At 42.9% G+C, this 14,492-nt stretch overlaps 1 protein-coding gene across 1 annotated transcript in view; it reads left to right on the top strand.

The window, feature by feature from the left end:
* Positions 1–5,020, top strand: part of LOC126536225 (TAF5-like RNA polymerase II p300/CBP-associated factor-associated factor 65 kDa subunit 5L) — a 36,411-nt gene extending 31,391 nt beyond the window's left edge. The window contains exon 14 of the mRNA XM_050183118.3: positions 4,676–5,020. Coding sequence (XP_050039075.2) covers positions 4,676–4,835 — 160 coding nt within the window. The 3' untranslated portion in view covers positions 4,836–5,020. The remainder of the gene's footprint in view (positions 1–4,675) is intronic.
* The last annotated feature ends 9,472 nt before the right edge of the window (positions 5,021–14,492 follow it).

The raw sequence follows: 14,492 nt of genomic DNA, 5'->3' as shown, positions 1-14,492 counted from the left end.
GTACTGTGAGTGCACCACCGTGAGACTGCGCATGGGATAGTTGGCTATCACATGAAAACAGACACACATAGGATAACAAACTATACCGCATATGCATGGACTGTTGGAATAGGGTAACGCAACCGTCTCTTTATATGCTTAAGTTTTCTATGTGTCCTTGCTTTTGTTGTGTGTTTTAAGTGTCATATGTGAACAGACATGAAGGAGATAAGAGCAGTGTATGTTCTCAGTGCGTCTCGTACTGGGCGCTGAGCCCCTGGGCCGACGAACCTCCACAATCGGTGAATTGTGCCTGCAGCGCTGCTGGCGACCACGTAAACCATAGTGTTGCTCGGTCGCGTCAGCAGCTCTCGGGAGAAACTGCAGGCACTGGCTCTGCCGAGTCCTCGAGGCAGGTGCCAGAGCGGACCAGTAGCTGCTTGTGTGTTAGCTGGTCCTAGTCACCACTGGGGCACATCATTCAAAGATTGTTGCTGGCTGTGCCCCTTCGGATCCGTCCAAATTGCATCGCATCGCATCATGCACTCTCCTCATGTGCCACATCCCGCGCACCACCGCCCACACTTCATCTTCTTTCACCTCTTCTGTCCAGTGCACTGGTCACAGCATGGAGTGCTGCATTATCTGATAGTCACTGGTGCGCACATCTTATTCTATGAAAACTCCTGTACTTTGGCTGCCATAGCAGTGAATGGTGAGATGTCGGCACAGAATTGAGGTATTAGGTACCATGTGGTGATCGTATGGCAGCAATGGTGCTTTAGCAGACAGTGCTGCTAGCGGCAGAGGATGCCATTCTTGGCACGTAAAAAAAATAATAATAAAAATTTCGAGGTACATAGAGTGTGGAGCATGTTTCAGTGTGGTTTTGTGAAATAACTGGCTTTTAGTTTATTCTTTTTGAACTTTAAACACTTAAAAAGGTTGCTCCTTTTGCACAAATGGTTCTGTCTGCAAGATCGAGGGATGCAAAGATGGCAATTAATGTTGTGTCAACAAAGCATTTAGATGGCAATGAATGTTGTGTCAACAAGGCATTTAGAGCACAAAAGTACTGCAGGAAGTGTGCTTGCCAAATGTAACATGTTGTGCTTGTCTCTTGCTCCATTTGGGTGATACCATCAAACCTCGATGTAATGAACATGGTTATTATGAATTATCGGATATATTGATGTAAATATCTTGTTTCTTGCCGATATCTGTGCATAACATAGCAGATATAACAAAGTGATATTCGTGTCTGGTGCACCTACGTTATAATGAGATTTAACTGTGCGTATGTTCAAGCACGTTGTGACATTGCTATCAGTACGTTGGAACTAGGGGTTCTAAAAGATTTGAAATTTCACATACAAATGAGTAGTGGAGACTATTTAGTTGGTATTCATTGCAAGAATTCGCTATTTGAAATTTCTGAATACCGTATTTACTCGACTCTAACGCACCCTTGATTGTAACCCGTTTTTCGTGACTAAAAAAAAGGGGGGAAAAAAAAACCCTGCCCTCGATTTTAACGCACACCTGTTTGGCACGACCTAAAGAAAAGGAAGGAAAGAAAGACTCAGATTTTAACGCACATCCGTTTTGCTGCGACCTAAAATAAGAAAGTCCTTTACAGTACCATGCACTTCATTCTTTCATACAGGAATACAACTTGCTCTCATTTGGAAAAACAAAGATTTACTCCGAATGCACGAAAGTTGTAATAAATTAAAAAAGTTGCAGTTCTGCCTGAAAGGCGAAGCATCAATTACGATAGCAAATTAGTAGACAGCTATACAAAAAGTAAGGATAGCAGTTTTGTTGGCCGTATAAACTTTTAAACATTGGCTTATTAACTAAATTAAGAAGCGTGGTGTCGCGCGCACAAGCTATCATGAACATGTCTCACGCAATGACCTCGGAAACTCTTTATCAAAACGCTGGAGTGGGTAGTGCGTTAGCAGGAGCGAACGAATTGACCTTTGTGTGGACTCTCGCTTCAACGTGCACTAAGTGACGAGAACGCAGCATGGTGCGCCTAGATGCGTAGATTCTTTTCTCCATCACAGATCGCTTTCAAGATACAGGCAACGGGGCCGCACCATACATAGCGGCCGCCGAAGTAGAAAGCTTCTCCTGTTTGTGCCAGTCCCGCACGCAAGTTTCGGGAACTACGAACGTCCGTGACGCGGCTCGATTTCCATCCGTCTCTGCACACATGATCACTTTCCTTTTAATTGCGGCATCGTGATGCTTTGCAGTCGGCACTTCCATGCTGATATAGCCAATGCGGAAAATGGGAAAACTGGGAAGACGGACGGCGCACTAGAGAAAGCTACGGCAGCTAGGCTCGAAGTGTGTGCAAGGCGGTCATTTTGAAATGCCGATAGCGATATGGTAATGTAGATTTAGGGTCACATTCAATTCTAATGTGCAGGCTATTTTTGGACCCGTATGATCAGAAAAGAAGTGCGCATTAGATTCGAGTAAATACGTTATTTGTTTCTGTTGAATACAATGGATAACAACACTTTATTGAAGTCGCGAGGGAAAGTGAATGATGGAAGTGAGGAATCTTTCGAATCATTCTGCTGCAGAAAGCTGCGGTTGCTGCACACAGGCATCAGCACTTAAGTGTCCGAACACAAAAGATAACTTTTGCTCAACAAAAAAGTCATTCAATAAAAATGGCTTGCTTTTAGCAGCCTATATAATAATTTTTCTATTTATCATTCGGCTAATCTTTTTATTAGGCTAGTTAAAGCAATGTGCAGTGCTGCAATATCACACTTCTGTCCTTCAAGGAACACAGCACATTTGGCGACATGCTGTTCGCTGGTTTCATTACTGCCACTCTCATGGTTCTCCTGCTAACTGAAAGCAGTTTTCTCATTTACAAGCTCTAGTTGACCCATATGTCCAGTAGCAAACAGTATTACATAACTGTGTCAAATAATGTATATAAGCCTCACATTTTAGAAACGGAACCCCCGCAAACTTGATATTTCACTTTGTTTAGAAATGAGAAAATACCTATATTCAATTTATTTGGGAAATCTCGCTATTCAAACATCCCTAATTGAAACAAAAATAGTTGAAGTTCGATTGCATCTTTTATCTTTCGTGTTTGTGTTTTTAGATGCCTTTTATGATAGAAGGATCGAGATTTGGGCGAGTTGGTACTGGTTGAACATCTTGAAGGGGCAGCGCAATAAGACGAAGACAGAAGGCAGGAACACACAGGACAGCGCTGAGTTTATAGACAGCGCCTTTTATGACATCTACTGCTGCATTCAGACTTAGTACTACAAGCTGTGAATGCCATTCAGAAGAATAATACATCAAACATTTACCACTAGGAAACAAGGCAGCAGATACTAAATAATGTAACCTACTTAGCTGTTGTGCACTGCACCTTGTCTACATGCTTCTCCAGTACATATTGATAGAGAGGTAGTGACAGAACATGAGAGGATTTTCCAACATACTTGCAGTACAGTTACACTATCTGAACAATACTAGAGACACAAACAGGAACAGTGCAACATATTGTAAGGCTGTGCTTAATTAGAAATCATTATAAGCTTCTTTAGTTGTGCTTCTTCTTCTTTTGAACAGAAAGAGAACCAAAGGTGTATGTGTGAATATTATGTTGCTGCTCAATCCTTTTACAGTGTAATCGCTAATAGTTACGATAAGAGTAGTTCCGTGTGCTTTGGTTGAATGCGGCATCGCAAGATTTTATCACTGGTACTACTTTTATCAATTACGATAAGGGTAGTATGAACGGGTTAGCTTCAGCGATAACATATGGATTTCTTCATTACTACTATGCAAGTGTGTGGATTACTGTTTTCTATGTTCAAGGACACATCAGTATGCTCACTCACACAGAAATTTATCATGTCAGCAACTGTTCGGCCTAAACCAGTTGGCATATGATTGTCATAACATATGGCTCAAGATTATGGACTGGCAGAAAACAAGATAACATATCACTGACTAGAAGCTTTAACGCTGATATCTTTCAACTAAGATCTTTATAAGGTTTCCAGTTGCTATACTTAATTTCATACATAGCAGGCAAAGATATTAAGGCTTCCCTCATTGCTAGCATTTGCAACCAAAAGATAGTGCATCACATATGAAAGAAAGACATGCGTCAAGCAATTCAATTTAATAGTAAGTATCCTACTGTTATGTCTCAAAATATGATGCATTTATTGCATGGAAAGCGTCATAGCTTTAAGCCTATTTAGATCACCAAATGAGTGAAGTAACTTGCTTCTGCAAGCAATGGCCCCAGTGCAATGCTTGCACTTGCCACCAAAACATGTGCCTTGCACACCTAAGGCACGAAGGTGCACAAACAATATGTTATTTGATGTAACCTTCCGTGCACAAGTTGTATAGTTTCAATATATGCAGGAGGTATTCGGTAGAAAGTGTCGCAAATGAACAACCGCGCTGCCACACTCGCAGAATGAGCTTTTTATTATCGCACCTCTTGCGTAGCTACCGCAGTGCTGCCTGCTATGTATGAAACACATCATAGTCAGCCATGTATCATGTCGTCCTATCCGTAATCTTAGGCTTTATGCCAAGATTGATCACGCAAATGTCCGTTGCATGCACACACTCATGCACTCTGCTTATCGTAAAGGCTGACTGATGCCGTCACTATTTTTTGTAGTGATGCAGATCCCAATGGCCACATGTCGCCGGAGCACCTGGCAAGTTTCCCCACATCCACGTCTGCGCTTCATCTGGTGCAGTACGCACCTCGAAGCCTCCTCACCCTTGCTGGTTCTGCAGCGGCTGGTTCCGGTGCCGACATCTCTTCCATCTCTTGACACATTCGGTGTGCTACACACAAGGCCAAGTTCGCAAGCTTAGGTTCTCGGGTCACTGGTGACCTGTCATGCTGTGTTCCGGCTCCTTGCTCATTCAGTGCTCCAAGAGACAGTCACCTTCATCGAGACACATAGTGCCACAAATTTTCCTGTGCTCATTAAAAAAAAAAAAATTGGATAGACTCGCCATGCTGTCTGGTTTGTTTTCGTGCAAGTAGAATTAGACTGCAGCTGCATGAGAATATGTTGCAGTAGTACTTGGTGGGGCTGGCCTGCCACCACTTGGTGTCGTGATTCAGCCTCATGCAACTGGCCACCAACTGCCAACACTTCCTGCAGGTAGTTGCACCCATACATAGGTTGAATATTGCTCATCTTTTAAGAAATCGTATACCACTTGCATAGCAGATATTTGACTTGAGGGGCAGGTGGTTAGGTAAAGCATTTTGCAGGCAGCTGGCTACATCATTTGGGACTTCGCAAACTGTATCCAGGTGGTGCAGTGTGTCCATGTAAGGTGAGCATTTGGTTGTGTGATGGCCGTGCAAGGTTATATCAGAAAGATGGCGATGCTATGACAATTAATTGAACTATGACGTAATGTTACAACATCGGTTGATCCCAAAGGCAGTGAAATGTCGAACAATGGCGTGTCATTCACCTTGGCCCAGCCATGCGGAGTGCCTTGATGCATGCAACATTCCCACGGCGTGCGATCTCTATTCATACAAGGTATGACCAGGTCAATCGGACCGATCAAAAAGATTAACACTACACAAACAGAGGGAACAACAAAAGCAGCGCTTGTGGAAAGCACAGAAACGTGTGAAGATCGGGCCGATTAGCCACCGGAAGGCATGCATGCGATCACATCGAATACGTGAATTTTTATCACAGCCGCACCAATAGCCACACTGTTTTGCCTGTTCGGTGTAATCGGAGATGCGTCAGCAGGTGTTGGTGATTAAGTTATGCATGGTTTCGTACCGAACGAACACAGATCTATAGTCTCAGTGCTTGCACAATACTCGGAAAGCCAACACACCGCCTCGCCAACGAAAGTGAGTGCACTAGACAACCGTTGCATGTTCACGGCAACCATCTTTGCGAAATGCTGTATGGTGGCTCCGGGTTCCGAACGCCATTCGTAGGTGCATACACATAGGTGTATCTGCCAGGGAGGCAAGGGGGGAACTTGCCCCTCCACTGTCAAAAGTGGGGGGGGGGGGCAAAGTATTTCATTTGCCCCACCCCCCCTCCCACCTTCGAAATTAAGCTGGTACTTTCAGCTGCACGCCGGAAAGTCCAACAAAACTACAGCTAAATTTTCTTTCTTAATATATAGTAATCACATAAGTAATGCTTTTCCTTACTACGCATCCCGTGCTCGGGCAGCGAAGATCGTCTTTTGTGCCTTCTCGGGACGTCCTGTAGTGGACGATGCGCAGGATTCACCATACACGCTCACATTGCGGAGAATGCCTGGTGCTGGGCAGTTGCTGCTTTAACAAATGTCAGCTTGCACAACTTTCATCATGCTCACTTTTTTGGGACCGCTATATCCGAATTCGAAAACACAATCAGCTTGCTACATATAACCTGTAGGTGAGTGGGAAGTCCGGATAAAGTATTATAATCAGCCGTGCCCAATGACTGGTGTGTCTCGTGGCATGAAGTCGTTTTATTATCAAATGCTGGAACTATTTAGTCTCTGTCCAGAGATAGCCTACAGAGCACTGCAGTCTCATTATCTTATCACCATAAAAATCTAATCAAACCTTTTAGAAGTGTAACTGTCAAATTTTATTGTGTAATCATGGCTTATTGTAGATATGCTCATGAAAATGACATTGGTCAAACGTGTGTCACTTCCGACTTACACGATTTCATTTTTAGGCTGTTTCTAAATGAGAGCTACTACACTATTGCTTGTTTACCTGCACGAGCAGGTAAACAAGAACAACGGATATTTCGTATTTTTTTAAAACGAGGGCCGCTTTTTGGTGACGTGTGCCGAAAATTTGCACTGTGTAGGTTGCTTATGTGCTCCGAAAACATTTATTGAATAGTCAATTTCTCCTAACTTTCTGTGTTACACACAACATTTAGTTGTTTTCCCCCAGTATCCTCGGTAAAATATGCGGGGTATGTTGTTTATATTTATTCGAAGTACAAAGCAATGTTGTGAATGATGAGCCACATATGTTTATTCTGTGTAGGTTCATTACAGCCTTTGTAGAAAGTTACTCAATGAAGTGTTCCAGGGTGTCATACTGCCGCTAATCGAAATGTTTGCCAGACTCCTAAAACAACAGCGTGAGATGCAGACGTGACATTCCGTGAATATAGGAAAATTTTAAACGCAATGCATTGTGAAACCTTCACTTTCCTGCTTTAAATGCAAGTGTTACAGATGATTACCAAACCCTCGTTCTCCCATGTGTTTTCGTGCATCCTATGAGATGCGTAGTTTGTTTCTCTGGTGTCCTTGGCTCGGTGTGCTAAACAAGGCGTCGTTTTTATATCTGGGGAAAATTAGGGGCATGGTATGGCGAATGTGCAGGCAATGTTCCTAATGGCTGGGTTAAATGCACATTTTCCAGTAGAATATGTATGCAATATGTATGCATTATTAGTCTGTTCTACGAGCGGTGTAAAACTTAGATGGCTGCACTGGCATAACTACAACTACAACTTAGGTCAAATTTTGTGAACATGGTAAATGTTACGTAAATGATGAATTACTGGCTTTTTCAAAATTTCCAACAAGAAGCGTTCCAAAACATTACACGTGGGCAAGTTTTCAAATAGAACAGTCATGGCCAAAATCTTAAAGTATGTGATAAAATTACAAGAAGCTGAAACATTTATTGCAACTTTTCAAAAGAAACATCGCTGGAAATTCGGGTTGTAGTTCTCCAATGTTGCACACATCTGCTGTCGTTTTTTCTTGTGAATATTGCAAGTAACTTATGTTGATTGTACTTAGTTGCGTATAACCTGAGCACTACATTTAAACCTCGATATAACGAAGTAGGTAAAATCGGCAATTTGCTACGTTATATCGAAATTTTGTTGTATTGAAATTCGACCTTTTATGCAACTAAGTACAGTCGCCAATAAATTTTTCTTGCACGGAAAGGGACCGCAGAATTTTCTGAATTATCGGGCAATCGAAGAAAGCAAGTTTGAATGAGAAAACAATTAATTTTGATGAATTTAGGAGTCGGCGACGAATGATACGGTTTGATGCCACGTCGACGATATCTTCAAATGAGCGGTACGAATTAAGCAAAGCCAGCCACGCCTGGCATGCACTCCGGTCCTGTGCCTGATAGCGTTGCTCGCACTGGCCTGACGCTATCATGAAAAGCGGCGGCAGCGCGGAGTGAATGCTTCGTCTGCCTCCCGCTCCAACCAGACACCAAAACTTGAGATTACGCAACCTCCAATACTAAACGCGCGGGAAGACGGCTTACATGGTGGCGTGCCGTCTCGGCACGCCCACTCTTTTCACATGCAGCAGATTACCTCTGAAGCAGGGTGCGCGGCTGAGTATGCGCTCAGCCATGCTTACAGCCATGCACAGCCATGCTTACAGCCATGCGCAGCCTGCGTATTACGCATGCGTGCTGTTGCCTCTGCGGGTTTCCTGCACACGCAGAGCTGCTGCGGACGTGGAACTGTGTATTGTCTCGACATTCCTTTGTGGTGGAAGCAAAATTCTGTTATATTGAAATTGCTTACCAACATACTTCGTTATAGTAGTGAGGTTCCAAATACATAGTGTTCTATGGACAAGAGGTTATGAAGTTAAATATTTCGTTACATCGAGAATTTCGTTATATCGAGGTTTAACTGTACTATTAGCTGAACTAAAGGTACACTCACGCTATAGGTCTAAGCACCAAGTACAATACTTTGTTTTATTATTAAAATTGTTTGTGGCAAATGTGCACTTTTTATGTGTGCTGTACTGCTGCTACTAGGCGGGTCCAGGACCTCTGTGATGCACTCTGTCTTTGGTCCCTAGATCATCGTGAGATTTTATATAGTTGCAAAGAATAAATGCAAATTCAGATTATTTTTCAGTCCCCCATGGTTCACCATGTGTGATTGATAAATTCGGGTATGTCTGTTAAATATGAATATAAGTGACAGAAACGTTTCCAGGATCGTTCACTTGTTGTAATAATAATTCGCAATATATAGGGTGTCCCAGCTAACTTTAGCCAGAGTTTAAAAATATGCAAATGCCACGTAGCTGGACAGAACCAAGGGATGTTTGCCGTCACTTGGAGATACTCAAATGATTTTTTTCATTCCGCCTAATTAGGCAATTAGTCTTAATTGATAATCAACTTCTCAAATATAACTAGATGAAAAGTGTCAATGAGAAAATAGAGCGACATAAAGAATTCCCGACATAGCTTTCTGTTGCTCAGTACGTGCTACATAAAAGTGTTTTTTCCGAGCATGAAAGAAGCTCGCAAATGCACGCAAAGTTGCCACACGACTGGCCGCTCGAGGCACTTTGCGTGTATTCGAAGAAGAAAAGAATCCGAGGTGCCCAATTCTTATTAGTCATATCATAAGAAGCCAACAAACAAAGACACCAAGTACAGCATAGCTAGGGGAAATTACTTGTATTTATTAATTGAATTAAAGAAATGATAAATTAATGGAAATGAAAGTGGATCAAAAACAACTGGCCACAGGTGACGAGGAGAAGGAAGAAAAACATTTATTTAAAAAAAAAGGACAAGCAGGTGTCTTTCTGCATGCACGGGAGGCCCCCTTAGTCCAGGGCTCCTGTGGCTTTTGCTGTCTCCCGGGCCCGCCGCACCAGTTGCTGCTGGTTACGTGGGATGCGAGCCCGCGTCTTCACATTACGCGTGCTATGCTCTTACGAACTGAGCTTAATTCAATTGAGCTTTAATTCAATAAAGAAGTACAATTCCCCCTATGCTGTCCTTGTTTGTTGGCGTCTTACGATATGACCAATATAAAGAATTGCCGACATAGCTTTCTGTTGCTCAGTACGTGCTACATAAAAGTGTTTTTCCGAGCATATATATATATATATATAGAGAGAGAGAGAGAGATCGGATCGTTTGTGGTTTGCCCCCCCCCCCCCCCCCTACACTCGAGAAATGGTACGCCACTGAGTGCACAACGGTTTTTTTTTTCTCATAGTTTCGAGCGACCCATCATTAGACTAGCTTTGGATTTACATGGCGGGCTCGAAAATATGCGACAGCGCGCTGATTCCCGGCTGCAGACGCATGTGCACTGACGGCAGATGGACACGGACGAAAAAAAAAGGGTGGGGGGGGACATCGCGCGAACGTGTAATGGGCCTGCTTTGAGAACTCTTCAGCGGTAATTTAACATCAACCGCGGTGGACGCGTATGGTGTGCGTTTTACAGTAAAGCTGTGTATGCGGACCCTGTGCCATCGTTGTCATAATTCGCTGAAAAGGGGCCACGTGACCTAGTGGGAGAGGAAAAGAAGACCTCAACAGGGAGAAAGGGATTGGAGCATAGGCGCCGACTACGGGGGGGGCTCCAGGGCCCGAGCGCCCTCCAGAGTTTATTGGGGTGGGGGGGGGGGGCGAGGCCCCTGCCCCCCGGCGATGCTGAAGCCTACCCTCCCCCCCTCACCTAATGTGTCGTTGCCAGAGCTTTGTCACCCACATCATTTGAGGTTTCTTTTGATTTGCCTCGACCTTTCTCTTAAAATTTTATTACTACATCATTATTGGCGCGGACGTGCACAGCTTTTGATTCATACTTTGTTTTATTTCTGCAAATCCTGACAAAAGGAGAACAAGCGCATTAGAAGTACCAGTGGCGGCTGCCTCATCCGTATTTTCTCACTTCAACATTGTTTTAAATTTCCACTGTAAACACCATGCATATACACAATATCTTTAACTACATACACAGGACAAAGTTTATTATATGTTTAAAGAGAAGAAGGTAGCCAATTAACAATAATTTCTAAAGGTATGGATAGCTTATGCCTAGAGAATGAATATGTTGCTGTATGTACCTTGCTTCAAAATGCTTTGCGTGCTTTTTTGACCCTGAAAAAAAACCTGTAGACTTTAGTAACTCCTTTGGCAGAGTCTTTTATCAACGGCGTGTGAAATGCACGTGAATGATGTATTTCTGTATCGCTTCTCTTTCCAGTAAGCAAAGCTAACGACTCATTAAAAAAACACTTCTAGTAATTTAAAGCATTTATTAGGAAGGGAAACATCATCACTTGCATGCAGAGGTCATAAATATATACAGGGTGTCCCAATTAACTATTATGCACCAAGATTTTAAAAAAGGCAACGCATTACTCCAAGAAAACCTAGTGCACATTGTTTCCAGTACAGTGGAGTAGTTACCAGTATTTTTTTGTTACTGTGATTTAATTAGGCAATTGTAGCTAATTACCTAATTACCTAATCACTCATACAGTTTGAGTGATCACATGCCGCTATTCCTCACTATCAAACGGAAAGATAAAAGATCACCAGAACGAGTTTGCTTCTCGCAAATTATAACTGAAGAACGGCTAGTGTGTTTTCGCGATGACTTACGCCACGTAGTAGGGGACAGTGTTGTTGCTGCTGCAAGTGCTGATCGCGCTTACGATGCTTTTCTGGAAACGTTCATCTCTTATTAGGTTAAACATTTTCCTTCCATTCCTAAAGTATCCGCTCCATCAAGGATAACTTGATGGAGCGGATACGATTTAGTAAACATTGATGTTGATACGTGTTACGTAATCTATGCTGATGACACTACGTTATTCTTTTCATCTAACTGCCCTGCCGAATTGATTATAAGAGCTAATGCAGTTTTGAATAAACTATACACATGGTCATTTGACAACGGTTTGACTATTAATTCGCAAAAAACTAAGGCAGTGTTATTTCGCGCTAAGAACACGCGAATTACTCTAGAGGAAGATTTGCTAATGAACAATTCTAAAATTGAGCTTGTGCACTCTGTAAAATCGCTAGGTGTATTTTTTTATCATACTATGACGTGGCAGAGCCATATAAATTTTCTTGCTAGTAAGCTTTCACAAATCACTGGAATTTTTTGTTCCTTGAACTATCTTCCTCGCTCTATTAAGTGCTTGTTATATAATTCACTTTTTCTCAGCCATTTAAATTATTGTTGTTCTGTCTGGGCTACCACTTCTGACACAAATATCAACAGGCTGTACATACTGCAAAAAAAGGCTCTTCGCGCTATTTGTAATAAACCATACGATTTCCCTTCAGCTTACTTATTTCATAAGCTTAACACACCGAAAGTACAGGCCCTTTTAAAGTATTGTTTAGTGCTTGCATATAAAAATGAGCAGAGAAAGAACAAACTACATTACTTCTATGGCTAACTTAGAACTACACGAAACTCCATACAGCACAAGAAAGCCAGAGTACTGGCACACACCAAAATCACGCACAAACTATGGATCACAAATGCTGTGTGCTCCAGGCTACCTCGGTTATTAAATGATCTTATTGTTAATAAAATTGATATTGCAAATTGTTCTCCTCCTGATATTCTTGATTTTTTTCTCTCATATGTGAGTTGTACAATGCCTATATGCTTTTGAAGTGCAGTGAGATTTTGTGTTTTTGCTTGCTTGCTAACATCTTGCTTTTGTTGTATTTTCTTCTTCGCCTAATTTGTGATGCGTATGCATGATATGTTGTAGTGCTTGAATATGTAAGTACTCGGGAAAACTGTATTTCCGCTCTGCTGCTCCCTTCTTTTTTTGTATTAAGGGTATTTGGGGCTGGTCAAGCTGCTACGAGCAGCTTTTTCCCCCCTTTACCCCCCGCAAAGCTGTATTTTGTTTTTGTTGAAATAAAGCATACATACATACATACATACATACATACATACATACAATTATCTAACTCGAGACATGCTATCATAATTATCGAAGTGTCAACGAGGTATTTGTAGGCACAGCCAAGGGACATTTAACTTCGACATACTTTTCAGCAACATACTAATTGCGTACTGATTTTTTCGGACTGGTAAATAAACTCTGCGAAATATGGCAAATACCACGTGACTTCGCTCCCACCTGCATCATAAAGCAGCACCCTCGAACAGGCTCGTTCTGAGTTAGCCAGAATGAAATGAAAGAAATAAAGAAAAATGTTACCGCCCAAGCACTCTGTACGGACGGAAGCTGAAGCATGCGGCCCTGATGTTTATCACTGTGTTAATCCCGACGGTTCATTAAACGATGGCTTGGTAGGCTGCCGGATCCACGGTACCCAGTTGCTGCTTGCGTTTGCCTGCAGGAGTCTGATCTTGTCCTGGGCTGCAGCATCGGGACGGCTTAGACAAGCTCGTTCCCAGTTCTGCTTGCGGTGTTGATCGAAAGCTGCCTGCTCCTCAGGAGTACGTATGACGCGTCGCCTACCCATGTTGGAGCCGGAGAGAAACTGCTGCACGCCCACTCGGCTGCGACGGAGAGCAACGACGTCGCTACTGGCACAACCAATCGCGCGCCTCTCTTGCGCTTTTTTTTTTTCGTGCACTTGCATGGGGTTGCGTCAGAGGAATTTTCGCCATACAGGCGACAGACGGACCAATCAGCTAGCCATATACAGCTTCACAGTAAAACATCGTGATCGAGCTAGTGCCTTATCTGCCGCACCTCAGCTGAAGTAACACGTCGTGTTTGGTGTTAGTTGGAAACAAGCTGTGATAGCTGTTGTCTTAGCGTACATAAAGTGCGCGGATGGTTCTTTGCCACAAAACTTTTCACCACAAAAGTGAATTGACGTCAGTGCAAATGTTTAAAGGTGCATTTTGTTTTGTCCCAATCGCCACGTCTTTCTCTAATGAGCAGAAGGTAAAAATGATCCTTGCCTTGGCAGCTGCAAATGCCAACAAGAGGAAGGCCGCAAATATATATCAGTCATGGAAGTCATGGAGCACCAGCACACAGCAGCAGCTGAGCACAAAACTGGCTGGATGCGACTTTTCATGTGCAATAGATTAAAAGGCACGGGCCAGTAAATTAGCCGGCTAGGTCACCTGACCTCTCTCCACTTGATTTCCTTTTTTGGGGTTATGTGAAAGATTGTACTTACATGATCGAGACGGACGTCACATTAGCTCAAAAATTCTAGCTAATTCGAGCGTCGGTCATCAAGAAAGCCACCGAGGATACGATAAAGTGGACTCAGTACTGCGTAGCTGCAGAAGGCGACCTATTCGAACAAGCCCTCTAGGCTGCAACTAGTGTTAACGACACTTACGAATTCATAGACAATAAGGGCACACTGAAATCTGATGTATATTTTGCTTGTTTTTGTGCAGGTGTCTCGATTGCCAGTTTGGCTCATTTAGAAGTGGCTATTTATTTTACTGAACGCAGTGGTTTCGCCTTTTCTCAACACAAGTCGCTTCCCGGTCTGTTTATTTCACATTTATTTCATGGCATGAACCTGTTTTTGCAGCACGTATACACGCTCATGAAAACTAAAACTGTCACTTTAATTTGGCTTTGGTCCGAAGCAAGTTTCTGGCGCGAAATATAGCTGCGAGCGCACTCTGTTGATGCGGTGCGAGCAAAGCCGGGATTTGGAACTTGCTAGGCCGATTACATTGCTTTTCGCA

This window comes from Dermacentor andersoni, chromosome 4 (assembly GCF_023375885.2).
Source record: "Dermacentor andersoni chromosome 4, qqDerAnde1_hic_scaffold, whole genome shotgun sequence".
Lineage (NCBI taxonomy): Eukaryota > Metazoa > Arthropoda > Arachnida > Ixodida > Ixodidae > Dermacentor > Dermacentor andersoni.
Note: the sequence above shows the minus strand (reverse complement) of the source record. Positions and strands in the feature narration are given on the sequence as shown.